Here is a 27813-nt window from a genome sequence, read left to right on the forward strand (position 1 = left end):
TGCTGTTAGACCACCACAAAGATGTGTAGTCGTTGATGTGTGTAGTAATAAATATAATAACCATCGAAGCCGAGATTTTGAAACTTCAGACAGTAGTGCAGGTTATATATGTCTTTAAATAACAATATAAATCTCGTTGACATTAAAGCGACCTTCTGGATGTTTAAAAGTCGTATATCTATGGTTATTTCATTGATGTTAACATTTTAAATATATATTTTTTTGTATTAATTAAAACTTTCAAGGTTGTTCTTTTAACGACAACATTACTTTTTTTCCTTTTTGTCTTTTTTTTCAGAAAAATATAGATTTTTATTGACATTGACATTTTCCTTATTACTATTCCACAATCAAGTTAAAGGGTAAGAGACGCTATGATCCCTTACTTTTATTCATCCGTTCAACTTTCGATACGAGGCACTACGATCGAATATAATAATTATTATCAAATTATGGAGAAGGAGGAGTCCTTCCTGACACCGATCTCACTGACTACCCAGCAGTAGCGATACACATGAACCTATAAATATTATAATGTAAGGACTGAAAGATCTCAACATTTATGATGTAAGGTCACTCGCTATAATAGCTCGTAAGTGTATCGTAATTTAAACATTTACTTTTATTACAGTAATCAAAACAAATCGTGAATCGAGAAATAAAAATAATAACAGAAAATCGTAGTTCAAGTTACATATAGCAACAATAAATATTTTAAAGTTACATAATTTAATAAAATTAGATACTATTTCGTTAAATCGATATTATCATAAAGTAATAATGGAAGTTCAGTTAAATCTTCGTTTAGTTTGTTGAGATTCTACTGTAATGTACTTTACATGTAGCGGCACTGAGTAGCGAGCGCGCACACAACGCGACTGTGACAAATCCGTTTATGATAATCGCTTGTTTTTTGCAAATGAGAAAACGAAGCCAAGGTTTGGGAGAAACGAAAACAATAATAATATTGATTACAATTAGCGCACGGTCCCCGACCCCGACCCGAGAAACCTTTTTGTTTGACCCCCAAATGTCGTGCTCCGAGCTATTACAAGTTTACTTCATACTAGACCCCGGGTCGCGGCTTGGCACCAACCGACACAAGTCGGCCCAAAACAATGTATTACACTATTATGTCAACATCAGGTCTAAAATATATTGTCAAAGTTTTAGAAATTTAATATAATAAAATACAAAGACGCCAAAAGAGTTTTCTTTTGTATGTCTATAAACTTTTTTCATCTCCTCCCGATTTAAAATACAGCATCTGCGTGTTTCCCATAATATTTAAATATTACTACGCTAGATGTGACACGGAGAATCTGCAGTAGATTTTTAAGAGACAAATATAATTGAAAGAAAATTGCATCATAGGAAGGTAAAGTGAAAATGATTCTAATGTGTCTATTTTCCTCGAGAACAACACATAGAACAGAACAATTTCATAGTACGCGATCGCCGAACCATCCAACCAACCAACCAATCAACCAACCATTTAACCAACCAACCAATAGACATTGCTATTGGTCTCCTGCCGGAAAACAATTTCGTGATGGGTTTCAATGTCTTTTCTTTTAGGGATATAACGATATAAAATTAACTTTTCCTTATGTACCAGAAAAACATTCAAACTTAAAGACGTTCCCAAAAAGATGAATTAATATAAAGAAGAAATAATAAGAACTAAAGTACTGAGAATTCTTCGTAAAAGCTTGTTTAAATTAATTTCAGTTTCAAAAAAATATTCCTGAATAGTTAAAGTATACATACACATATAAAAAATTAAAAATAGCTTCAGCTGTGTTTTTAGCAGCAAGCTAAAATACCTTTCAATCGGCAGAAAAAAAAGAAACAAATAATAAACATGTTACGTCCAGGCTTAATTAATTATTTAAAAGATAGTTGTGTTTCTATCTTGTAATAATTATTCTTTCAAGGATTACACGGTAATAATTAATTAACAAATAAGGATATATATCACGAAATGTTAGCGACTTGTTATAAAAAAAACTTTGTGTAATATCAACTCCAATCGATTGCTCCAGATGTTGTGGACGTGATAAGAAACAGGAATATGTCAGATAGTATTCTAAATGAGTTTTTCATCCACATCTTGTTTTATCATATCCCATGAAATCCCAGTAACTAAAGTATTGTATAAGTATTGTATTAGAACTGACAACAGACTCAGGGCACCCAATAGGTTTTGTAAGCTCGCAGGTGACAATGAAGACATTATTGGACATGAGTTTTATCACTTTACAGATGACGGAAGTTTTTCGACTCTGTAGCTGAGAGGAGAGCAGCGAGCGGTGTCAGTGGTGTTGTTGACGGTGGTGGAGGGGCTGAAGTGGAGGGGGGTGGGGGGACACGACCATCAGCACGAGGGTGGTGTGAGCGTGCCGCACTCCGCGTCTCGCGCCCGCCCCGACCGCACGTGTCCTCCGTGCCCTCCAGCCGCACGCGCATCACCGGTACGTACCCGTGCTTGCATAACCGCCGATGCTCTATCGCCGAATCAAAACCGTTGCTCCACATCGCGTTTCAACACTTATTTCAATATTAATTTGAAGGAATATTAGTTAGAGCCTCGGCGGAACTTACACCGACACCGTATTTTGTGATTCATACTTTGTGAACTAATTTTGCTATCGGTGCCGGTGAAGTGTTTCCGATTAAATTGCCCGAAGGTCGTCGGACCCTTTCACGTGAGCCTGATATTGCACTAATAATCTAAAGACTTATCATATTCCTAGCGGTGTCTTAAAATGTTTTCACATAGAAATACTGTTGAATTGGTAAAGCTTCGTCACTATCGATAACAGGATGCATTATAATATAAAATTAATTTGATTTGTAATTAACTTTGTGATTCTATGAGTGAAATGAGCCTGAGGTCAAGGCCATGTCGCCTTATATGTGAACTCATCATAATTCTTATAAGCATTTCAAGTATTCAATAACTTAACACGTTTTGAACAATCTGTTTTATTTTGTTTATAAGATTGTAAGCGACGGCTGCTTATTTGTCAATCGTGCAGCCACGCTCAATAATTTTCGTGGTTTATTTCGAAGTTAGATATCAGCTTTCAATAAATTGATTGAAGCCGAAACAAATCATAATAAAGATTTAAAGAAACGCTCGGTCAAGGCCGCTGCGACAGCCGCCTCGCCGCGGACACTCGCCCAACGAACAGAGATTGAGTTTGCATTGTAACCAAATGAAATTATTTAAAGATTGGTGAAGATTTAAAAATGGAATTATTTATGACAGATAAGGGCTATTCAAGCCATGTGAGATATTGTGTCATGGAAGACCAGAAACCTGAAGATGAACGTAAATTGGCGAATAAATAAAATAGCCCGTATCGATATGTTTGTATTGATGATTGCTTACATTGAAGCCAGCAGTCTCGCGTCGAGCGCTGTGTTCCGACTTATGTAACAGCCTTTCTATGCGAATTTGTTATTCGATTACATTTCGTTTAAAGAAACGAACGCGATACTTACACAAACTACGAATAGTGTGTGGTCTTAACGTCTGGAACCCTTGCGCGGCCGCTCTTCAACTTCGTATGTGAATAACATAAAGCGAAGGTCCTCCTCATATCTTCAGTGTTATCTTAAGCCGGTGTAACCTCTAAATGTGAAATCTAACTATGACTCTTTTTCGTCGACAATTATTATGCAAAGACACGCGATCAGCATAGTGATCCCTTGCGACACTACACTTGATAATGGCTAGGATGCCTCCGTTGTTGTCACTCGCTCATACCAACACCCAACGCTTTAAATTAATTTAAATTAACAATTTAATCTCTGTGTTTTTAGAGTACAGAATATATCTCCAAAGAAATAAATCGAGATTGTTAAGTATCTGAACGGTTGGCTGGTTAGTTGGCCGACAAGTAAAAGGCACTAGAAAATGTATTAGTAGTTTCATTCAGCGCAGGAAATAGACTGTAGTTTAATTTGTATGTGACATAATCACTTAAGTAATTGAGGTCTAAATAAGAATTTAAATCCGGCTCAATCGCCGCCAACTCCTGAATATTAAAACGAACTCCCCAGAACTTCGCATACGACACATTAACTCTCATCATTATTTATAAAGCGATGACGCTCGTATTGGCTTGTATTTTATTGTTTTCCTTATTGTGAACCACTCGTTAAATATCCATCCGTACTTTAAGATGTGTACCACAATCCTTCAAGTATTTAACATTCATATAAGTCATACCTTATAAGAAGACACGATTTGTGAGAAAACTAAAGAGTATTGTAAAAGAAGTCTCCTCGTGTGTTTGAGGATGATGTCGGTCGTGAACCTCGGATGTTCCGACTTCTCGCTCCGGAGGCATGTCGTTCGATGACATCTTATGTTAATATTGAACTAGCGTTTATTAACAAACTGACGATTTGTCGAATAATCGTCATACTTTAATAAAAAAATATTCTCCTACTTAAAAAGATGAAATGTTTAACTAAATTAAAGAAACTTTGAGAATTGGCAAATTTATTATTATTTATAAATATATTGAATGAATAAATATTGAAATATATAAAATTTAATAAACATTATAAAAGTATTTATCTATTATACATAGAGGAGTCTTTTAGAAAAAAATATTTGTTTGCAATTCTTCGACAACCTTTTAAGGAATAAATACCATTATTAGAGGCTTTATTTATTTAAGTGATGACTGCAATACAAATTCGAGGTGTATTAATTTATTACACAACATTTAACTTGTGACATTTTTTAAAATTAAGATGTTTAAAACCATTGCTTTCTCATGTGAAAAGTTAAGCTTATACCGTCGTTCAAAAACCTTCCGTAGATATCTCCTACAATAGGCACAATATTAAAATTTTACAGGCGTCCATTAGTTAAATTAAAGTGAAATTATTTCGGTTCTAAGTGAGTCACAAGACCAAAATTATAACGACATTACAAAATAATATAAAACTTAATTTGATGGTAAACTTAATGACATTCAGCTTTACGTGGTTAAATATAACGTCTTATTTATTTATAGTATAAGTTCCAGCTCCCGGAATTCCTCGTTACATAATAATGGTAATAGTAAACGTGGAACCCGAGCGACCATCCGTTAATGTCGTATCGTAACCTGCATGTCGTAACCACTTACACTCACCAGCGACCTCACTGCGATCCGTCACCCGACCGACCTGACCTCCGACCCGCGCGCTAGCATCTTGACGCAAGCTTAGTTTATAGCGACGAGTATGTCCTGGTGTAGTGCAGGAGACGCGGTAGTAAATATTGAACATGTTCATTGTTATAACACTTAACATGCCGATGCTAAATATAAAACACATACTAGTACTGTCTATACACACCGCCTCCGTCTATCGATAGCTCGTCAATTTCTGATATTTGTGAAATAAAATGCGAACATTATTGACATTCGCACTGACATTGTTGACGCTTCGATCTTCAACTTGAACGTCGCTTACAATGGGAAGTTGATATGGAGTTGATAGTAAGGACTGGAGTCGGACGGGTGGACGGACGGACGGACGGACGGACGGTACCTTTGTTATCGTAATATATACGTATATAATGAATGTCATCAGTGTTGTGTTTGCATGATAGTTGCGTCAAGAGACCTCTACATTGTTTGTTAATTTAACACGAACAGGAAAACGAGTTGCATGGAAGACATAAAGAATATAACCGTGAGCGATGTAAATATGAAAACAAAATGAGAACGCTTTACATCAATTGATATAATGACGAATGGAGTGGAGACCGACTGTCGACGTGCTCGTAATACGTTAAAGTAATCACATAAAACAGTTACTTGTACAAATGGTCTTCAAACTTCTCTGTTATTATTTAAAACAAGGACAAAGATTAGCGTATTCGCACACATTCACTAGTATTCAGTATATTTTATTTATTAATTGATCGAGTGTCTCCTAAGGGTGCTGATCCCTTTTCAGTTTTGGTAATCCTCGTGTCACTGACACAGTAGGCCTCGTCCTATGAGCGGTCGGCGGTCGGTGGTAGTTACGTCACCGTTACGTCACTTCACTTTCCCCGCGGACAGCGCACAACACTGACACACAAACACACATGCATAATAACAACTGTATTAACGTAATACAAGTAAAAGATACAGTTCATGACCTGATATTATTTGAAGGGAAAATTATTTTTAAATAAAACATCGTTCTTTATTAATTTAAAGTAGGAAAGTATAATAACATGTAGCTTCACGTATATAAGTTAACGTCGCCATAGATTATGCTCGTATTTCGTAAATCTTAAAAGTAATAATGAAATATATTATAAGAAAATCTTTCAATATTCATAATAGTGAGGTGTTATGTAAACACTCGGTACACGAGACACGTACGGCTTCCGCAGTTCGAGGATCGAGTGACCGTTATAATCAATAATATATTTTATTTCTAAATAATGAAAAACAAACATTACTCAATTAATAGAAAGTGCGTAACGCGTCCCAGTGATATACTTACAGGAACAGGTAACGACACACACAAACACACGCACACAAGCGCGAGTCAATCATAATTTACATTTATTTATTGCACTAGTGAAAGTATATGTAGGTATACAGTGCAGATATAAGTATGTTCGTTAGGCATGCAAGAATTACTCAACTGATTAGAGTGAAAAAATTTTATTAGTTTCAAATAAAAAAGCCAAGTTCTCTCAAACTTAAATTCCATACAAACTTTAAGTATGAAAAGATCTCCAGAACGTTTCGGGATCAGAACACTGTGGTGAGAACTCTCACTACGCTCGTTTAATAGCCTCATAGTTATTTTTCTCGTAAATTACTCTCAGAATATCTGATACTTCTCGATTGAAGTAAATTATGTCCATTATATGAATATTTTGAATTGTTCTATTTTGTACATAACACGTATATTTTCGAAAGGCGATTAATTTATAAATTAATTGTTTTAGCCTCCGACTGGTCGTATCGAGAGCAAAATAAAAACTCTCGTTACACAACTCATGAACGGCCACCAACTATCACTGCCCAGTATTAACGCCAAATAGCCTCATTTTTATTGAGATATACGATAAGACATCACCAATTATCGTAATTATTGTTTATTGTGTTTGTTATCTTTGAAACGGATGATACTTCGTCCACATGTTGATGATTTTATATATATATATACAGGGTGGATTTGGTTCTGTGTGACTTTATCTTATAATGAAATGTTTAATTTCATTACGGAGTCAATAGTCCGTATAACGGTCAATAACGTTCTGTGGTCGGTGTTTTGTGACGAGACCTGACGAGAGGTGAGTCTGAGTCTCCACAATAAGTTTCGCGGTAACTCTCACTGACTCACTTACTTACAGTTAAACGTCATCTCGATATCGAAACCTGTGTGCTATAATTAAAATCTCAACACCAAATTCGTGGAAAGGTGTTGGAGGCGTCTTGGAACTATAAGTTTATTCATAAATATATAAATCATAACCTTCGAACGTCGTACCGATATAATTGATGTCGATCGTTAAAACCTGTCATCCCTTTTATTCCCCACCTCGTAAAACAGAACTTCCAATGAATCAAACTCGTATAGAAACAAATCACTAGTCAGACGTTCCTTCTGCTTTGTTTATTTTTTAACACTTTGCTTAAAGTTTTTAAAGTTTAATGAAACACGATGAATTTTATGAACCGGTGATTTCTAAACCAATTCATATTGGATCGAGATATAACGAACCCCTCATTATTATTAATCATCTAAATCCGCCATGTTGGCAGATTGTTGTTAAATGTAGCGAATGTCACGCGACGAAGTATGTATGTATGTATACAACGTCGCGTTAACATACAAATGTATAATGGTCAAGGCCACTTGAAAAAAGTTGTACGTAGTTACTCTACCGCTCTATGTATCTCCAATACATTAATAACCAAATATATTGTATGAAGTCTGTTCATTATAAAGATCGACCTAAAGCCGTCGTAAGTTAATCCATTAAGACATATAATAATATAATATTATGTAAGCTTATCGTAGCGCCGTAGTAGTCAGCTACGTTCCTATAAAAAAACATCAACGCGCTCCTCGCATTGAATTAATCATAAATAATATATTTTCAGCGAGTGTAGCAACAATCGAGCGTCATGTTGCTAGCTCTATGTTTCTCAACTCATATTGTGTAACGCATTTCGACGCACATTTTTTCTTGTAATGTTTGAAGCTCTCGTAAATATTTTTATTATCTTTAATTCTGTAATATATTCTTTAATCGCATTTTTAAACCTGTTGCTATTTTTGTGTTTCTATACACTTCATTAAATTCCTTAATTGTTAAGAAACATTTTATTGCGGCTCAAAGTGCGTCTATCAGAAGTAAAAAGTTCCAAAGGGTTTTCTAACATAGAAAAAATCAATAAAGTTAAACATCTTAATCTAATTAACATATAGAGTACACGACTTTTTCAACACACAACACACAACAATCACTAACATCTTTAAGTATGTTTCTGTATCTTTTAAAAAACCTTATAAAAGTAAAAATAAACTTCGTGTCTCTCAATAGACTTAACTACAACTAGTATGTTTAATGACTGGAATATTAAATCTAGAGGAGTGACTCTGATCCGCTCTGACTTCACTACGTAATGAATGTCGCTAAAAAATGTTAAAAATATAATATTTCATTTCCCAGACGGATGTTGACATTCCAGCTGTAACCATTAAATAATACCACAATCTCGTTACCTGCGATGTGTTGCAACAACATGCTTCATCGTCCTCTCACTTAATTTTCTGTTTTTAACAACATTGGAGACATTTCTATTCCAAAGCCTGAAACACTAAATGCCCAAAATAAAAAGTTGCGTGTGTTGTAATAAGTTCATTATATGACGACGGAAGGCTATGAGACGTTTAAGGTTTAACCTCCCGTCAACTTTTTAAAAAGTAGATCATGAGAGAGTTCCAGGTCCAGTGACCTTTGAAATGCCGATTCAGAGTTGTAGTGCGGCCTTCGACCGAGCGTTATATCAATAACAGATGAAATATCAGTCAGTGAGCTTTGATTTATATTAAATGAGGTCAAATATAAAAGTTGAACTGCCGGAATAAACACATGTATTCCGAAGGTAAAAAAAAACATTGGCGGACGATGTCGTCGCTCAAGCCTAGTATTCAATAAACACACTATAACGATGCAATTAATTGTAAAGACAAGGGCCTCAATCGGAACACAGCTTATGGAAGTAGACACATCCCTTATTTGGTTTTTTTAAATTAGAACGAGTTATTATTTATTACCTGTTGATATAAATAATAAACACTGAAATAAAAAATGTTACACAATAATCCGAGTGAAATATAATCCGTTAAACTCGAACAATACTACATCTCAAACGCATGTATTTATTTGATGAATCTCGTTCAGGTCCTTGTAGCCATGCTAACTATATCAACGTCACGGTTAGTCGCAGTCCGTCTGTTATCGAATGGTCATATTTAATATCTTCGTCTCTTTTCTATTTTTATATTTCTCTGTAATTCTTTAACAAGTCGTGCTATGTTGAACATATTATTTGAAGCCCTGGATTGTGTTACTATTCATTGTTACATGCGTTACAAAGTGTAAACGACTCTATACTTCACCTAAGACGAGGGCACCGAACACGTTGTATGTAGTTAATATAATTATTAATATACACATAATGGGAGATATTATCTGTTAGGTCGCAGCTCGCTCACACGAGACACACAGACAACTAGCGGATGGTGACGGTGTGTCACATAACGAGGCTTTCATTAAAATAATGTAACAATATATTACCAAGAATGAACGTCATTCTTGTTTCACATTAGAGAGCATTGAGGATTGCATCCTCCTCCGGTAATGAGCTGCAGATCTTTATCAATTCGATCACGCGGAGAGTTGATCCTCAACATAGTGGTAGATTACGACAGTAGCTTACATACAACCGGACACACGGACCGCTGACTCGCAAACCTTACATTTGGTCTACATTAATAAAGATGTATATATAAATATAGTAAATTATTCTCAATGTTACGTAACCTTCGAATAAAACTAGTCTCATTTTTGTTTACTCGACTTTCGTAACAGTGACGTATAGATTGCATAAACTAAAACAGTTATCAATGATAGCGGTGGTGCCTGTGACCCTGTGATAGACAGCGGACACTATTAAAATAAACATTCTGAGACATTATCTAGTAACAAACGTTCATCACGTAGTATATGTATGTACGTCTACATGTATTTATTATAATAGACAATGTTATTAGTTTTAATATGATAATGTTATTGAGGAAATTATTTTGTCTCTCGAGTCACAGACGGTGACTTTTGAGTTCTATCTTGTTATATGATATATGCTGACTTGACACGTCGGACAACACAATGGTGCAACACGTCACACACACAAGGACAGTCACAGGACACCGGTAATTTCATGAAATTAGTTCATCATGAACAATATAACCACAATATTAAATTAAATGAATCAGCTACCGGTATAACTACCTTATACTTATATTCTTTGAAAAGATAATTTCCTTTCCTTGTTGGATATCACAAATGCCGCACAACCACCTCACAGTGAGTGTTCCGGGTCCCTCACAGGCGGCGTCTCGTCTTGTCGCTTCCGTCGGATCCGTCGCTGAACAAACAACGACTCATTACAGCAATCAAGAGCGTGTCTTCGGCGACATCACGTTTATTTTAATGTGACAAATTATATGTGACTGTTACATAAATATTTTTACATAATCCTCAATGAGTTGTTTTGTCTACCATTAGCAGATCTATAATTTATAAACGGTTTTAAACTTACGACACCCCTCTCTATGATTATACAACGTTCTCTTATTATGACATATTATTAGAATATGCTTAAAAAAAATTAGGTCCCGCTGTGTTTTATCTTTCTCTTATTTCGTCACTCGACGTTTTCAAGTTTTACATAATATTTGACACCTTCCAATGATGAGATAACATTCTAATGATGTTCTGTAACGCCACCGCTTCTATCGTCTGTTGTGGCGAGTCCCATATCGGGATCGTCCGAGTGAATCGTGAGCATTACGCACGTGCACCAGATTGTACCAGATCGGTTCCACTCAGTCTTCACTCCACATTTCTGGGTCTCTGAACCGAGAACGACTAGAAATTACAAAACAAAGATATATGTTGATATGTTCGCTGAGCTAGGAGACTGTTGCCCAACTAACTATGTGAGACTGATACGATTATTACCTTTCAGTTACATTAGGTTATATTTTCCTATACAGAGGTTTTTTATATTAATATTTTTTGATTTTACTCCAAAAGTACTGTTTCGATTTTATTTTGTGCAATACTAATAAAAATTGGTAAACAATATATTTCTATCGTTTGTTGTCATATAAACCAATGTTGCTCAGTACATTAGTCTCGACGTTTATATCAAAATTTCCAATAAATTTTAATACGAGAACGGAGTGAGACATACAGGCACGTAAACGTTATTTGAGACATAGTTTCTTTGTCGTTGGCTAACTTTTGATCTGAGTGATTTACGGTATTTCGTCAGCTTTGCGGCACCGCTCGGCGCTCGTTCATAAACACGGTTTATAATTACCACTGCTATATATTTGCTAATATTTTGCTCCAAGTAATTATTATATTACCAAGACATTTACTTCGGTTTTCAAACAAAATGTTATTTTGAAATATTTAAATTGTGTCGTAAATATATGTAGATGAAAATGGCTTATGATTTCACGAGATGACTTTACAGATATTGATTAAGAAATTTATATTTGACTTCTACTTTTATTAACGTAAATTATTTTTTAGGCTGTATTAATTCTCTTTATCACTGTTAACGGTAGTGAAAAATGTTTCCCAATCGAGTAGAGCACTCAGAGGGAGATGAGGTTATAAACTTAGAAACATTAGGAGTTGAAAAAGAGAAATACAGAAAGAAGTAAATGCGGAGAAGGAGGTTGGTGATAAATAACATGACCGCCGCCTTCGTTTACCGAATACGAAATACTTTGTTACTTAATCGTGTTATAAAATATAAAAAAAATACATTCATTATTAATGCAATGGACCTTAAGCCAAGGTCGGTAATAATGAATTCTGTTCGCTTTTTTTTGCATCGTTTATTAATTATTTCCTATTGACACGAGTCAAATATCCCTATGTATAAGACAGTTACATAACTATTCCACTAATTCACTCTATCAATAATACGTTTCGTTTGATTCCACTTCGTCATTTCAATGTTTCTCGTCTTTGAAAGCCTTTTCGTTTCTGTTCCGTATTATTATATTGTAATGTTGTCGTAACACTTGTTGTTAAAGTGTTTTCTTAACAGTTATTTTATTTCTTAATGTATAAGCAAATTTTTAGTTTTCTTAAATACCCTCACTTGACTGCTGTGCAATTTTTCTACAATTTTGGATAATAATTCGAATATTTTTGATTGAAAATCTTTCACGTTTAAGTTATATATTAAATGGATGTACAAAATTAAAGAGAACAGAAAAGAACGTACAGTAACCATGATTCTTAAATGTTAAGTATTTAACTGAAATCAAAGAATATTTTATTTATAATCTTAATATTTTATTTATAAATTTACCATGAAAAGGTCAAATGTTAAAAGTCTCCGCTTCTTACAGGTGATGGCCTATTAAATTAACATAATAATTAATGGTTGCACAAGCGTTTAATGCTCCGAAGTTAACGCAACCGCCCACATTGACAGAAACAACTCGACCTCGTCAAATATAAACGTATAAATAAATGTATATCTTATTAACATATTTCTTAGAAATTATAACTATCCTTGCTCTAATGTTAGATATCGATCATAAGATAAGAAATGGTTCATTAAAGTTATAGGTTAATGGGAGCGTCACATTTTAAAGTTACTTTTTATCGTCTCCATTATTTCCATATTCGTTTCAATGTTCAAGTTACGGTTAACATTGCAATGGTTTTCATTACTTCATGCCTTTACGTGTCCTAACTTCCTTGAACTATCAACGTTTCTTGATATTTAAAATTGAGTTATTTCTTATAATAATAATAATAAAACTGGTCACTTAAATGTAGACTGAGCTGAAGGTTGTCCGCTACACTTTCCCTTTAAAATGAGTTCAAAGTCACAATACTTAATATTTTGTTTTCGATAGCAACAGTATAAAATACGTTAAGTGTAATGTTATACATTGAATTAAAGCACTAAAAGAAATGTTCTTATTTAACGAACACATTTTTTTATTATTCTATAATAATCTTATTGGTTTGAAATAAGTTGCGACGAATAGTTGTGTTATAATTGCGTTCAGTAGGTATTAATACTATAGAAACATTTAGGCGCTCCAACACAAAGTAATAGTACGAGTATTCGTTAAAAGCATCATATTATAATTTTCAGAATGTGTGATCTGTAATTTTTAAAGATTTATCAAAATTTCAGTTTACTGTTATCAAGAGAAGATAAGGAAGAAGTATGAGGAGTGTCATATATATGGTCGCCCTACTGGCGCTAGCATACGCCGCCCCTGCCCCTGAACCGGCGCCTGCGGCGAAGCCCAACCCAAATCCCGAGCCCGCAGACGACAACCGACCAGAAATCATTGAAATCATCGCACCAGCGGCCAGCGCACAGGTTGGCATAAATCTTACTCGAATTAATATACAAAATTCCATATTTTAAAAATATTTATGTAATAAGAAGCTTAAAATCTGTAAACTTAGAAAAAGTTGTACATCGTGCCACGGAGGTGGTCCAGGCAATCTTGTGAGCCTGGCCAACAGCCGCCCTCCTTACTCACTCAACGCTGCAAACAATATGGCCGCGAGAAATAATTACCATTAACATATTTTTTCCCCTTTGTTTTGTCTCTGACCCTAATTTTAGCTAACTCACACTGTGCACATCGTACTTAGAGCGATAGTAATATATTATAGTATGGTTATAATAACCTAGCCACTTTTATTACGACGCGAAGTGTAAATTAAATACTTTTCTATTGACTACATGTACATCACATACATATGTTGTATATGCAAGGGATATAGTTCTTCTTCCTCACCGGTGTGTTCCAGTTTAATGCCGTTCAGGAAACCCAGCAGCAGTACTTTGAACTAGGTCTCAGAAGAATTTTTTTTCCTTTAAACAATATCTTCAATAATATCTTGAAGGTTCCATGGTCATACGAGATGTAACGCCACAGCTAATTATTATTTCGCGTGCAACTATATTTAACCATTAATGTTAAAATAATTAGAATCAGAGGACGTTTTTCGTCATGGGAACGGGTCTCGTCTCCATCAATTTCAAAACAATCTACGTAATTGTTTTTCAATTTTGTAATCCCTTGTGAGTGGTGTAACAGAAAAAAAGACTATCTACAATTACACAAACTACAAATTGGCATAAAAAATAATTTCCACATCCCTAATGAGAAGTGGCTAGTCATAAGTTGAGTGTACCCTTGGTCTGTATTTTGGATCGTCACGTCTCATGCAGCATATATTACTAGATTTATGAATGAGGTAGTATACAGACAGAGGTTACTAATTCAATCTGAACAAGCTATTTACAAGAACGGCGTACGCCCGTCTCTTCGTTTGATTGGATGTCGATTATCGATATTTCACTCCCTTATCAAAATTAATAGAATAATGAGCATGTTTATGGCAGGAGACTCTCTCGACCCTAAACCTTGGCGCTCCCGGGTCTGAGCTGAGTGAACGTAACAAGCGAACGATCGGCATCCTGAGACAACTGTTCCCATCATTGACTCAGGTATCAAAGCACAATGTACTGTAGTTCTCGAGATTTATTTGAACATTATGTAGTTAAAGGTTATTGTTAAATTTTACTAATTATTTGTAATGTTTTGATGTTTTATAAAATTTTATAAAAATATATATCTGAATAAATTTTTATTTCATTGAAAGTAAGTACCAATTTATTGTTCCAATAAACAAGACGTGATCAGTAGTGCTTTTGGATTTTATGAGAATGCAGTTTTAATGCCGAAGTAATAAATCCTTCATAGTAACATAACCTTAATAACCCAAACATTGACGCTAAACAGAACCCTTGGAATGTTACATTCAATATTAACCTACCTGTCCTTACTTCATAGTAATTTTAACCGCTTTAAAAACTAAACAGGTCTCATGAGGAGCTTAATCGCTGTAGACGCTTTGCACCACGGTGTTAACGGTTTGCTAAGGGCGGCTTATGTTCTAGATAATCGAAAAGAAGGTACAGGATATCACCAGCGCGGTGCTGAAAGTATTCGGGCCCGTATTTCTCCGCGCCTTCCTAGGCAACCGCAATGGCGGGAAGAGCAATAGCGGTGGAGGAACCATCGAGCTGGACGACTCCGACGAGGATGATGACGACGAAGACGACCCGCAGGCGTCCGCCACCAGCACGAGCACCAGCGCTCCGGAAAGAAGGAGACGCGCGTTGTTCCTCCTGCCGGTATGAGAGTCGCATTATCGGCCACATCAGCCTGCCACAGGACTGCAGAGCTGGCGCGCGCAGACCGCACGCCTCCATCGCCATCGTCACGTCATGGTCATCGTCACCCATTACGATCACCCGACCCCATCCCATGATCATTGTCTGCCGTCGAGGACGAGACTTTTACTGAAAAATACTTTGCAGAATGCCATCGCTGAAGAAAACCAGCTGCTCTCCGGAGCAGAGTCTCAGCAGGCCGAGGTTCGAGTCGCTTTCGGAGATAACCAAGCGGCCTCCAGCGACGACCAGCAGACCGCAGCGCAGACCAACTCGGCCACCATCGATGAGATTTCTCTAGATGATGCTGACGACAGTGAAGAAAATAGAAATAAAAGGTAATCACATTTACTTATGAAAAATAGGACCCCATCGCTTTTATGACCTGTTCATGTTTAGAGGTTTTCTTCAGTTCACTCATTATAACTTTGATAATTTTCTGTCAATAATTGAATTAAGTTCCCAGCCGAGTAGTATTGCAAATCTATCGCCCCTTCACCGACAATGTAACCGCAATGCGTCATTGGCGAACAATACATCGAGAGCGCGACTCATGATCGTTTTTGTGATCTTTTCAAGTTGCAATCGATTGTTACCGCTTTTTCTATGACTCCAAAGAATAATATAATTAATTATACTTCTTGGTATCACACACATATTGTTTTCCGTCTTTCTTAGTCCACGCCGTCCAAAAGAATAGCGATTTATGTTTTAAAAGAGAAGAAGTATTCTTTCTATTGAAATTGGCAATTAATTTGAAATATTTTTATTCGATATTACTTTAAGGTTTTTTTTAACTTTCTTATTTTTTCTGTTTAGCAATTTCATGCACCAAGGCCAACATAAACTCACTTATATTTTATTATAAATTTCAGATTCCTTAACTTTGGAGGTTCGAGTTCATCAGGAGGAGGTGGCTCCGGCAACTTCTTATTTGACATCGTGAGAGTATGTATTAGATATATAAAAAGTAGTTAACATCTGATGAAGCTGTCGCGTCCGCTCTTCCTACTTTCTATGTATTCTTTATCTTCTTATAAATCTTTAAGCCAAAGTGTAGTATTAGTTATATGAGTGGTCGGTTTCCTGGTGTGTTGTACTCGCCAATGTTCCAGCGTCCAGCAGAGGCCGTGGCAAGAGCGGCTGGATCCGCTTTCCGTATCTTCTCGGGGACGGACTCTCTCAACTTGGGCATCACCGCCTCGCACTCCGCCACCCTCGACCCCAACGACCTTACACAAGTATTCAGTAGATTGATCGAGCTGTCCTGTCGTAGATAATTCAGCCGTTTTTGTTTAGTTGTGTATTGGTATCAATATGTAGTCGTTTAGTTGTGTAGTCGTATAGTTGTGTAGTTGTGTAGGCGTGTAGTTGTGTTGTCCTGTAGTCACATATTTGTATAGCCGTCGAGTCGTCGAAAGCGTCGAGTTGCTGCTGGTGGAACTTTAATTTTTGAGTTCAATATTCTGCTTGCGTAGTTTTTATTTCAAATATTTTCCGCTTTTTGTACTAACACCAACAATTTATTGAATAATTTTAAAGACTATTATAGATATACATAACATGTACGCAATATAGTCGCACTAAATAATAATATTAGGGTATGCTTTTTGAAATTTAAATATTTTAAATCATATACTGTTATAGTTGAGACAATTTATCATCATTTGTATATAAATATAACAGCAACCGCTCTTGTTGCATGTAGCTGGTGGCCGGGTCGTCGTCTAGTGGGTCGTCAGGAGACGCAGGCGCCGCGGAGGGCGAAGACGCCAGCGCCGGTAAAGGAGACAACCTGACGGAGGGCGTCCCCGGACCCATCACACGGCTCTTCATCATCGCCAACAGAGGCATCGCCAACCTCATCCAGGACCTCATCCTCCGCATCGCGCAGACTTCTGAGAGGATAGTCAACTTCAAGGCTCGACTCATCACATCCATCATCTAAGTCGTTTCGCGATTAGTTTAATAACGAGTGTCTACGATCGACCTGACTCGCCTCGCGGCTGGCATTGGTTCAGATAATTCTTCCTCATTTACCCGATGCCAACCCCGACACGAATCGCCGATGGACTTTAGAATATTACCGCGGCGGACACTAAAAACTATTTGACTGAACACGAAAATATTAATAACCCCGATCGGGTGCTTTCTGTCATTACTGTTGTAAAGATTAAAAGCTAAATGTCCTGTAGCCGCAATATAGTAATTAAAACATGGTGTACAAGTGTCGCGATACTCCTACTTATATTTGTCAATTTTTAGATGAATTATGTGATTCCTTGGTAGTTGATTACATTATTTATCATCGGCGACGTTTGTGCCTCATGAAATATCATCATGTTCAAATGAAAGCATATTCATATTTATTTAAAACTCATTAACTATTTATTATTTTGCTTTAGCTTTCATTAATAACCTTTTTTTTTCTTTTTGCGTTACCTTTAAATATATAGATACTTGACATTTCATAGTTTTATAAATGCTCAAATGTAGCGGTAGCAAAACTAGGTATAGATCGCGGGAAAGGGTTAACTATTAGTAGCTTTATCACAGTACATTCGATGCCGTCAAGTGAAAGTGGTCGAAGCAAATTGACCTGTATTTATTGAAATCCCCGGACGCCATCACAGACGGAAGATTCAATACTGTTATATAGCTATAGATTAGACATGTAATTTAGATTCGGTGAACCGACGAAGCTGCCCTAAACAATATAAATACTTTGATTTAATTTCTTATTTCTCGTTGTACTAATTCCGTGTAGAAAGGTAAATAATTGTATCTAAAACTCGACCAGACTAATTATAACTTCACCCCGGGTTCTAATTAAGCTGGTCGGTCCATATGAATCATGCTGTGATCATTTTCGTGTAAAGCGCCGCGGGCTCGTCTCAGCTAGTGTTAAGTACCTATTGTAGGTTTGAGGCGGTAGATCCGTCTTGCTCAAGCTTTTATATAATGTGACAATCTCCATTCGTTTTTACTTTTGTAAATATGTATTATAGCGGAATTTACATAAAATAAATGATTAGTAAATAATTTAAGTAGTTTCAATTTCGAACCTAATTTGGATGAAATCTATAAATTCAATTTAAAAACATGTGAGATTATTTAATGACATGCGAAAGATCCAGCAAACTAGGATGTATTGTAAAAATTACGTGTAATTATTCAAAAAAGAATCTATGAGTTTCGCCATGCAACCGATATAACAATGTCTCTTGGAATATTTGCTGGTGACGAGCGGCAACTGTGATGAACGTCTTGCGCTGGTGTTGCAAGTATTGCAAGTTTTGCTTCCGACGGTGCCAATGGTGTAGCACGAGTGGCGCGAACCACGTGTGCAGCAGGCTTCACGGGTGACAGAACTGCTAGAACTGCTAGTACTGCTAGATATACCTGCACGTAGACTTTTCACTGGGAATGTCTCTAAAGAGTAAATGTCGGATGATCCACAGCGATATAATTGAAGAACTGGACGTGATGAACGCATGTCTCTGTGAAATATAAAATAATACAACTAACTCATATGATACTGCAATTTGTCTATAGGTATATTAAAATACAATATTATGCAATAAAAACTTATTTGCTAATGAAAATGATCACAGTTTCAATCATCATTAAGTACTACGCTCACTACTCATCCATTCCGTCACCGTTCAAATATTAAGATTCTAAAACACTTACCTTAAGAAATGATTTTTTAGAACAATCTTATAGAATGTTTAGAAAAACTTGACTGAGTAATGAAAACATTAGGAAATTATATACATATATGACTGTTGTGATTTCACGAGCTAAAATTTGTCATTTAAAGTTATTTAACGCCAAATATTTCATCGATGCAAGTCGAAATCAACAAACGAGGTTTCATTATTATTTTAGAATAAAAAATCCAATAATACCTAAAACGCTCAAATGAGTTTGTTTTTATTTAAATTAAACTTTACTTTAACACGTTATCATACGATTAGATAAAAAAAATAAAAAGCATAATACTGGACTAAGGTACATTTGTCGACTACATTTGACGAGTACATTTGTCCGGTATGCGATAGACTACACTCTATCGACGTTTTCTTTTCTTTTCCTTGTGGATGTTTTAGGGGACTTATGTTTTAGCAGTCTGTGACATTGATGTGGATTAAGGAGACCCGGTGGAAAAATATATATCTGAAGCACAGAAGAATCAAACCTCTCGTAGGATCGCCCTTTTCTTACTCCGACTACCCACATTAGGACGTTCCTCTGACTCGAAGGCGCTATATAACGGGGTGGGAACTTATTTTTTTTTTCGAAAAGAAATTGATAAATTTGAATCTTCTTGCCACATGCTCAGATGACACCACATACACCAATATACAATTACTTCATCGCTGTAACTATCATTGAATATCTCGTTATAGAATCATCTCGTCTGAGCTTGGTCACGGTTGCTGTAAAATAACCGAAACGTCGGGAGTGTGTAGTTTTAAAAGTAATAAAATAGCGCGTAGTAATCTAAAAATGTTCATTTCATTTCACTCGCGAAAATCTTAAATCTCACTATCATAGAATAACCAACTATCAGTTTATGATTTCTCTTAAGAACAACATCAACCTTCAAATTTAATCATTTGTCGTCACCATATTCATAGGTCCTAATTAAAACATTGTAAAAAGTACTTCTCCCAGTTTTTTTATGATCTATATATAATTAATTTGTGATATCTAGTTTTAACAAATACGTATTTCATTTAATATTACAATATGGTTTAAAGAGCGAACACAAATATAGATTAAAAAGTGTAGCTTAATACTAAATCCCTTAATGCCTATATCCCGTTTTGATCACGTTATGCGAAGAGAAGTGTGTTACAATTTTTAATGTCGTTGTGTGTGTCTGTGTATGTGTGTGTGTATCTGTTCGTTGCAAAGTAGCTCTCAGCTGGATTCGGTACTAGTCATTTGAAAACAAATTTTTTTGGTGTGGATCTTAGCTACATTTGGTTTATATCAATTCAGTAGTGTAAGAGAATCACCACTTTTTCCTAAAATTGCAAAAGCATTTTTGGCCTCTTATTACAAGATTGCGTGTCTCGCGCTTGGCAATATAAACGTTAAATGGCAACTAAATGGAAATTTTTAAAATTAAATAAAAGATTTTATTTACATTCTGATATTATACAAAAGTAAAACACTTTTGACAATCGTGAACTATAAAATCAGAAATGTTAAACGTCAATTCTTGGTTAACACTTAACTGTCAAAGAAAAGGGTCTCGACTCTCAACTCTTAAGCTTATTGAGTGTTTCCTGACTTCAATTTTTTATTATTTTAGTTTTATAATATAAATATACCCTTAGTATCCGAAGATGGTATTGTAGATTAACGTTTATTATTTATATCACACTATGGCCCTTTACGAAGGGATCGCCCTTATTCAAGAAAAGCAAGCAGTGGTTTTGGATCTTGGTCATGACTATACCAAGTAAGTTATGATATCATTATAGTAAATCTCTCTTGAACTTATAATTCACTAAAGTTATCTACAAATGATACCTTGGTCGTATAGCTGAAGTGCAGTGTTCATAAAAGTTGGAAATATATAAATAAATAATTAATATCCCAAGATTTTAACCTTAACTCTGTTTTTCCTACGCTTTTGTTAATCATAACATCGTCAGATTCGGTTTTACGGGAGAGGCGGCGCCACGATGTATCATTCCCTCAAGTTTTTGGAGCCCAGATGAAAAATGTTATAAGAAAGTGTATGATTACAAAGATGAAGATGAACTGTATGAAAACCTTGTACATATGCTGCATCTGCTGTATTTCAGGTATATTTCTAAAATAAATTCTGTAAGTTGTTTCTGTTTAAAGTGCCAATTCCAAAATATTAAGTCAGTTTTACTGAAGATTGCTAAAGAAATACTTTGTGATTGTTTCTATTTATCTTATTTGTAAGAAAAAAAAGAGACATTGGAAAGCAAAAAGAATTTGAATCCTTCAATATCTACTTTACAGACATGTTCTAGTGAATCCTAAGGAGCGTAAAGTAGTAGTAGTGGAATCTCTCCTAACTCCTACACTCTTTAGAGAGACTCTAGCCAAAGTGCTGTTCATGCATTATGAGGTAATGGTATTGTTAAATCTAATTTAAAATATTGTTTGGCACCTTTCTAATTTGCTGCTGCTGTTGCTGTACACCAAACAATCCATTTATCATGGTCTTAGTAACATTGATTCCGTTTCAAATAACATATTTATATGGTTGTAAAACATTTATAAATTTTGTAAGCTGATTGTAACAAAACTCTGATTGTTTTATACACTTTTTGTCACACTTGTTCTTGTGACAATTGTTCAGAATAAAACTAAAGCTAACTGGTCTTTGATGAATCATATCAGTGTTTACTTGTAACAAGTATTTTGTTTTATTGTGAGTCAGGTGTCGGGTGTGATGTGGGCGGACAGCGCTCGACTGTGTGCCCTCACACTGGGGACAAACATCACACTTGTTGTTAACATTGGAGCACTTGAAGCTGAGGTTGTGGCTGGTGAGTAGGACTTACTAGTGACTTACTAATTTATTATTATAGAAATTACATTATGAAAACTATTTAAATATTCTTGCTGTATCATTCATGTTTGAGTTTTTATTAAAATACTTTCTCCTGAGCTTGACTTAAGTCTTCAAAGCCTAGTAATACTAGTCAACACCTGGGGTATGTGTCGGTGACCCAGGGGAAGACACCCATAAGATATTTCAGTGGCGTGCACACCATAGATGCAAATAATTCTTGCATACATAGTTTTAATACTACATTATGGAATACAAATGCTTACAAACATTTAATAATATGTCATTTAAGTCACGATTTGGTTAAGTTTTAATTAGCCAGCAGGTTGTGTACACACAAATAAGTTATTTTGTTTTCCTTGTTTGTTGTTTTCAAATAATAATAATAAGAATGATTGGATCACCACTGGATATCCCGATTTAAATAACTTTTCTAAAGCGGTGATGAACAGATCGTAATCGTTTTAAAGTACTTTCGAGTCTCAGAGCTAGTTGATAGAGTTATAAAATATATAGATGTTAGTTATGAACGAACTTCTGTTACTTTATGCGCAAATATTTTCAATGTTTCAGAGGAGGTAAATATAATGAAAATTGTTTTTTTATACATATTCTGCTTACCCTACCCCAAATCTCTGTGCACGCCCCTGACATATTTGGAACACTTCAATACCTGGATAAGGAAAATACAATCTTTCTTAATTAATATGACTAATTAAAATCCTTTTTTAATTTTGAAGACTTAACAAAAATAAACCTTTAAAAGTAAAAAAAACTTTTTGTAATTGCAATTTTGTCTCCTAAAAAAAGATATGATTTGAGATAAATTGTTTTTCTTATCGGCCTAAATAAGCTTTTATGGGTTTAAGATGGTCCAAGCAAGGGTGGCCGGCAGGAAGACCAAGCTATGAAATCTATCCTTTAACATTCTCTTGATGGTGGAACTTTTTTAGCCTGAGTTTTATATTCAGAAAGAAGTTTTTCTCAAATGTTGTCCGCGTAAGCAACGACAGAATGATCGTGTTAACACTACTGCATCTGGTTTTTACTATTTATTTTTATCGTGTATGTGTTCCAGACTGTTCTTGTTAGACTTCTGTCTTAGTGAATCCTGTAAACATTGTAAATAATAATATTCACTTGTCCTTTATCGCCTATCATAACGTGTGCGTTAGAAACAAACTGCGGACAGTAATACATATAAGTGTCGCGAAGTCCGACCGCAGGTCAAGTTATATATAGAGACACCTCAGGAACCAACGAGCCGTAGTGTAAGGTCTGTAACAATAATGAAGTAACGTTTGTGAGTAGTGGTCCACGGCAGTCCCGTCATCCACGCCATTCAGAGCGGCCCGCTGGGAGCTCGCGCCGTGTCCACGGAGCTCGCCCGTCTCCTCGACGAGCAGTACGGAGCTCCGCTCCAACTGTCGGAACACGTCCTCGAGGACATCCGCGTGCGCGCCTGCTTCGTGCCCGGCAGAGCACGTGCTCTCACCCTGGACGACCCGAGCACGGTGGGGGCGCGCGGTGTCTCCGTCACCGGACCGGATCGAGTCCTCACCGTGGGCGGGAAAGCGCGCGAGCGAGCTGCAGAGACGCTGTTCCTTAGAAACAACGAGTTGGCGTCGCTGCCCGATCTTATGCTCAAATGTATCCTCCAGGTCGGTAGGGTGAGGTGAGAACTCTGACGACGTCCGAGCGGCGTTGACCGTTGCGTGTCCATGTTCACAGTGTCCGATCGACGTACGGCGCGAGCTGGCCGCGAACATCCTGGTGACGGGCGGCGGCGCGGCGCTCACCGGGCTCAAGGCGCGCTTGGCGGCGGAGCTGAGACACCTCGTCACCCTGACGCCCTACAGGTAGCGACGACTCGGGCTCCTCCTGGCGGCGAGGATCTGTGGCGCCGGTGTTGTTAAAGGTGTCGCATGTTGTGTTTCCAGTGAGTCGCTGCACGGACTCCAGTTCTCGTTCCACTCAGCGCCGTCTCCGGACAGCACGGTGTCGTGGATGGGCGGGGCGCTGGCGGGCGCAGCGGACAGCGGCTCTCGGGCGCTCCTCAAAGACGTGTACTCCCGGTCGCGGCGCCTGAGGGACTGGCCGTGTCTGCTACACACCACGCCGCCCGACCATCATCACTGGGCGGAGCTTCAATGCTGACTGACATCCTCCACACACTCACCTTCCGGTCTCTCTTCATCAGAAGTTAGTTTCGCTTCACATCATGGTGATACGTGCTGTTTTAATGTTTGTTTTTTTTCCAAAAAAATCATAATAAATTCTCAAAGATTTCCTCATTACCGCAAACTAGCTATCATTACCTGTAAGTGTCTTTTAATGTAACATAATATAGATTATTATATACATAATATTGAATAATAATAAAAACTCCTTATTTATAGTTTTGTACGTTTTATTCCCTTTATTAAAAATTATATATAATGATATGGGTCGTACTCCATCTTTAGAAGGAATAGTAGATAGCTTTTTGAACGATCTTAACAAGGTCGATAACCAACCGATTAGCAACTTCAAAGAAACTTGGATCTACGATAATTATCTAATATCACGCTTGAATTGGCCTTTCCTCTTCTATGATTTTAATTAAAACCTTTTGTTAAACTTAGATGCAAGCGCCATGAAGATGTTGAAGTTGTGGCTCGGGCTATCGGCTGATTCGTCAGCGTTATTCAGGGATCGCAATAATTTTGGGATAATGTAATAGAGCTTACGGTTCGTGGGGAAACCAACATACTCAAAGCCCATGCCATCAAGGTCAACAAGTATTACGAGCTCACTAACGAACGCACTAAGAATAGGTTCGTTGTAAAAGGAGAGAGTGGTATAACAGCCAAATCTCTCTACAACCTGCTAAAAGACTTGGGCCTGTCAAGAACTAACATCAGTTCATTCTTGGAACGTGCGACAAAGGCAGCCCTAGCAGGTTCGTTTTAAATTTCGTTATGTAGAAAGAGGAACTTGGACAGTGGAGGTGAGCGTTTAACGCGCGTTAAATAGGGCCCCTTTAAACCTACACTTGGGTGGTAAGTCCCAGGCACTGTTGAAGCTCCTCTCCCTGCAACGCGATGGACCCGGCATCCGCACAGTGAATCCATGGAGTGCTGAGATGTTTCGTCTCTTTTAAACATTTTTAAAGGATTATTAATTGAGAATTTGTTTATTATTTATATTTATGTTGAGTGGATAATTTAGGAACAATGCATAACGATAAGGTTCTCAACTTTTTTTTCAACAACTACGAAATCTTGATTTGTAAATCATCAATCATTTCATGAGAATTAGCGAACATTAATGTTAACAGATTGATAAAAGAACATCATTAACGAGATTTCATAAATTTTATTACAGAAGTCTACATTGGCGTCCAAAAAGAACTCTAAGCATTCAGATTATATGAAGATAGCTTACTAAAAGTGTTTATAATAAATAAATATAATTTTAATAAAAATCAACAAAGTACAATATTAGTCTTAAATATGAATATTAATAACTATTGAAAAATTCAATAATTTATGAACCAATAGCTTCTTACCTACTTAAAAATTTTACACGTAGCGTTTTGGCATTTGACGTTTTTGCAAATAAAACTTGTCAAAAAAGGTTTACCTAATACAGCCCGTATTTGTAAGATATATTTTTAATAGTCGCTTACTTATGAAAAACTCTTAATATTATATTTGTAATAAAAAAATAAATTATATTCATATTATCACTGACCATGTACAGTTTTTTTTTAATTTAAGCTATGAAGAAATCACTAATATTGTCTTGCACATTTATATACCTAAACGAGAGAATAGAGTAGCTCCTAAAGACATTGATCAACACAAAGTGACAATGATGAGATTTGAAAGTATTTCTTAAACGATAGAATCACACTGAAATAAATGGTAAATACAATCCGTTACTAATTTTAATCCATTAGGTATTGCTAATATTTGGTGAGTTTGTTTTCCGTCTCTAATTATGTGAGTCGAATTAGATCCATTTCATTTTTTAGCAATTATCTGTTGTTTTTTTAATTATCTGTCGCTTGTAGTTGTCAATTGTCATTTGTCAATGACTTGTCATATTAGAGCTGAGGAATTAACTATCGTCAGATCCAAGAAGCATATTAGGAAATTGATTGAATTTTAATTATATACTCTTTATTTTACGATATTCAAAGATATTAAAATGTCAGAAATAAAAATAGTCGCGGCGAGCATAATAAATTTTTTAAAACAACAGCTCGAAAGCGACTTGCTAAGTGCCGACTCGAGAGAGAGCGTGGAAGTTGGCGTACAATGCATTGAAACCGCATTCGAATTGACTCCAGAAGAACTATCCAAAGGCGTCGACCTTCTCCAGCTCGTGAAAAAACAGCGAGGAGGGGCGACTCCGGCCGATCGTGTAGAAGCTGAAAAACTAAAAAACGAAGGTAACGAATTCATGAAAGCCGAGCGTCACAAGGAAGCCCTGGAAAAGTATAGCCGTGCCATCGAACTTGATCCTCAGAACTCGGTTTTCTTCTGCAACCGAGCAGCAGCACATTTCAAACTCGGGGAACACGAGTCCGCCGTAGCCGACGCCATGGCTGCCTTAGCGCTGCAACCCAACTACGGTAAGGCCTACGGACGACTGGGAATCGCTCTCACGGCGCTCGACAGGCACACGGAGGCACGCAACGCCTTCGCCCGCGCCGTGCAGCTGGAACCGGACAACGATAGTTACAAGGAGAACCTCAAGATGGCGGAGGAAAGACTGGCCGAGCGCGGGGAACGACCGCCGCTCGACTTGGGCGGGCTGCTGCAGAACCCGGCGCTCCTCAACATGGCCACCGAGATGCTCTCGGATCCGAACATGCAGCATCTCATCTCGGGTCTGATGACGGCCAACACTGCGGGGGCTGGGGGCGGCTTGGGCGGCCTGCTCGGCTCGGACGCCGCACTGGCCCCGTCGCTGCTGGAGGCGGGCCAAGCCCTGGCGCAACAGATGCAAGCCGCAAACCCGGAGCTCGTGGAGCAGCTAAGGAGACAAGTGCGTCCGCCCGGGGCGCCCGGCAACCAGCCGCCACACCCACAGTGAACCGCATCCTCTCCTCTCATATAGCTACAGCAGCTGTGACCCATTTCCATATTTATATATCTAAGACAAGAAATTATATCCTGTGGTTATTTTAAAACATGTTTATTGTTATATATTTGCTTTGTGCATTCGATCCATCCCGGATTGACAGAGTTAATATTCAACAACAAAATTTTATTTTGGGATAAAGTTTTATTTAAGAAGAATTATTATAATTAAACAATGTTATGGACGAGAGAGATGTCGAGAAGACACATCAGTAGTTAGGTAATAAATTTTATAGTAAAGTGTGGGAACAGAAGAGTGTTCATGTAAGATACCGGGCTATCCTGGGTATCACATTTAGAAAACAAAAGAAAAATTAAAAATAATAGGGATTGGAGGATTGGTCTCCGTCTCGAGGAAACCAACACGAGTCTAGCTAAGATTTAAATAATTGGTTTTAATAATAAACATTTTTGAAAATATTTTAAGGTTTTTTTCATGGCTTCCGCACTCACTCCCATATATTGATCCTCATTACTCTAACAGTTAGTTCAAACTTTTAAATTTTTAATTATAAATAAATTTATATGGAATCCTACACCTGCGGCACACCTGAAG

General features: G+C 36.8%; 3 protein-coding genes and 2 long non-coding RNA genes across 6 annotated transcripts; 3 read left to right on the forward strand and 2 right to left on the reverse strand.

Annotated features, from left to right (window-relative positions):
* Positions 1-2375: 2375 nt before the first annotated feature.
* On the forward strand, positions 2376-18599 carry LOC116774098 (uncharacterized). 2 transcript variants are annotated; one of them, XM_061523883.1, is made up of 8 exons: positions 2376-2474; positions 13494-13685; positions 14724-14828; positions 15282-15518; positions 15705-15895; positions 16433-16505; positions 16673-16798; positions 17266-18599. In XM_061523883.1, the coding sequence occupies exons 2-8, from the start codon at positions 13527-13529 to the stop codon at positions 17503-17505; spliced, it is 1131 nt and encodes a 376-aa protein (XP_061379867.1). In that variant the 5' UTR covers positions 2376-2474; positions 13494-13526; the 3' UTR covers positions 17506-18599. The 2 variants fall into 2 exon arrangements, with proteins under 2 accessions (XP_061379867.1, XP_032522632.2); XM_032666741.2 differs by lacking the exon at positions 16673-16798.
* A 107-nt stretch (positions 18600-18706) lies between these two features.
* On the reverse strand, positions 18707-19424 carry LOC116774031 (uncharacterized). The gene is made up of 2 exons (XR_004353742.2): positions 19251-19424; positions 18707-19057 (listed from the first exon to the last, which is right to left on the reverse strand). It is a non-coding gene; the product is annotated as an uncharacterized LOC116774031 (long non-coding RNA).
* A 1359-nt stretch (positions 19425-20783) lies between these two features.
* LOC116773913 (actin-related protein 10) lies at positions 20784-24523 on the forward strand. Its single transcript, XM_032666491.2, has 7 exons — positions 20784-21033; positions 21230-21382; positions 21570-21678; positions 21994-22102; positions 23437-23786; positions 23857-23984; positions 24066-24523. Exons 1-7 carry the CDS (start codon positions 20957-20959, stop codon positions 24280-24282), a joined length of 1143 nt encoding a protein of 380 aa, XP_032522382.2. The 5' UTR covers positions 20784-20956; the 3' UTR covers positions 24283-24523.
* Positions 24301-25843, reverse strand: LOC133319441 (uncharacterized). The gene is made up of 2 exons (XR_009753053.1): positions 25676-25843; positions 24301-25260 (listed from the first exon to the last, which is right to left on the reverse strand). It is a non-coding gene; the product is annotated as an uncharacterized LOC133319441 (long non-coding RNA).
* A 352-nt stretch (positions 25844-26195) lies between these two features.
* LOC116774097 (small glutamine-rich tetratricopeptide repeat-containing protein beta-like) lies at positions 26196-27677 on the forward strand. Its single transcript, XM_032666740.2, has one exon. It carries the CDS (start codon positions 26320-26322, stop codon positions 27208-27210), a length of 891 nt encoding a protein of 296 aa, XP_032522631.2. The 5' UTR covers positions 26196-26319; the 3' UTR covers positions 27211-27677.
* Positions 27678-27813: the final 136 nt, after the last annotated feature.

Source organism: Danaus plexippus, chromosome 20, assembly GCF_018135715.1.
Source record: "Danaus plexippus chromosome 20, MEX_DaPlex, whole genome shotgun sequence".
NCBI classification, from domain to species: Eukaryota; Metazoa; Arthropoda; class Insecta; order Lepidoptera; family Nymphalidae; genus Danaus; species Danaus plexippus.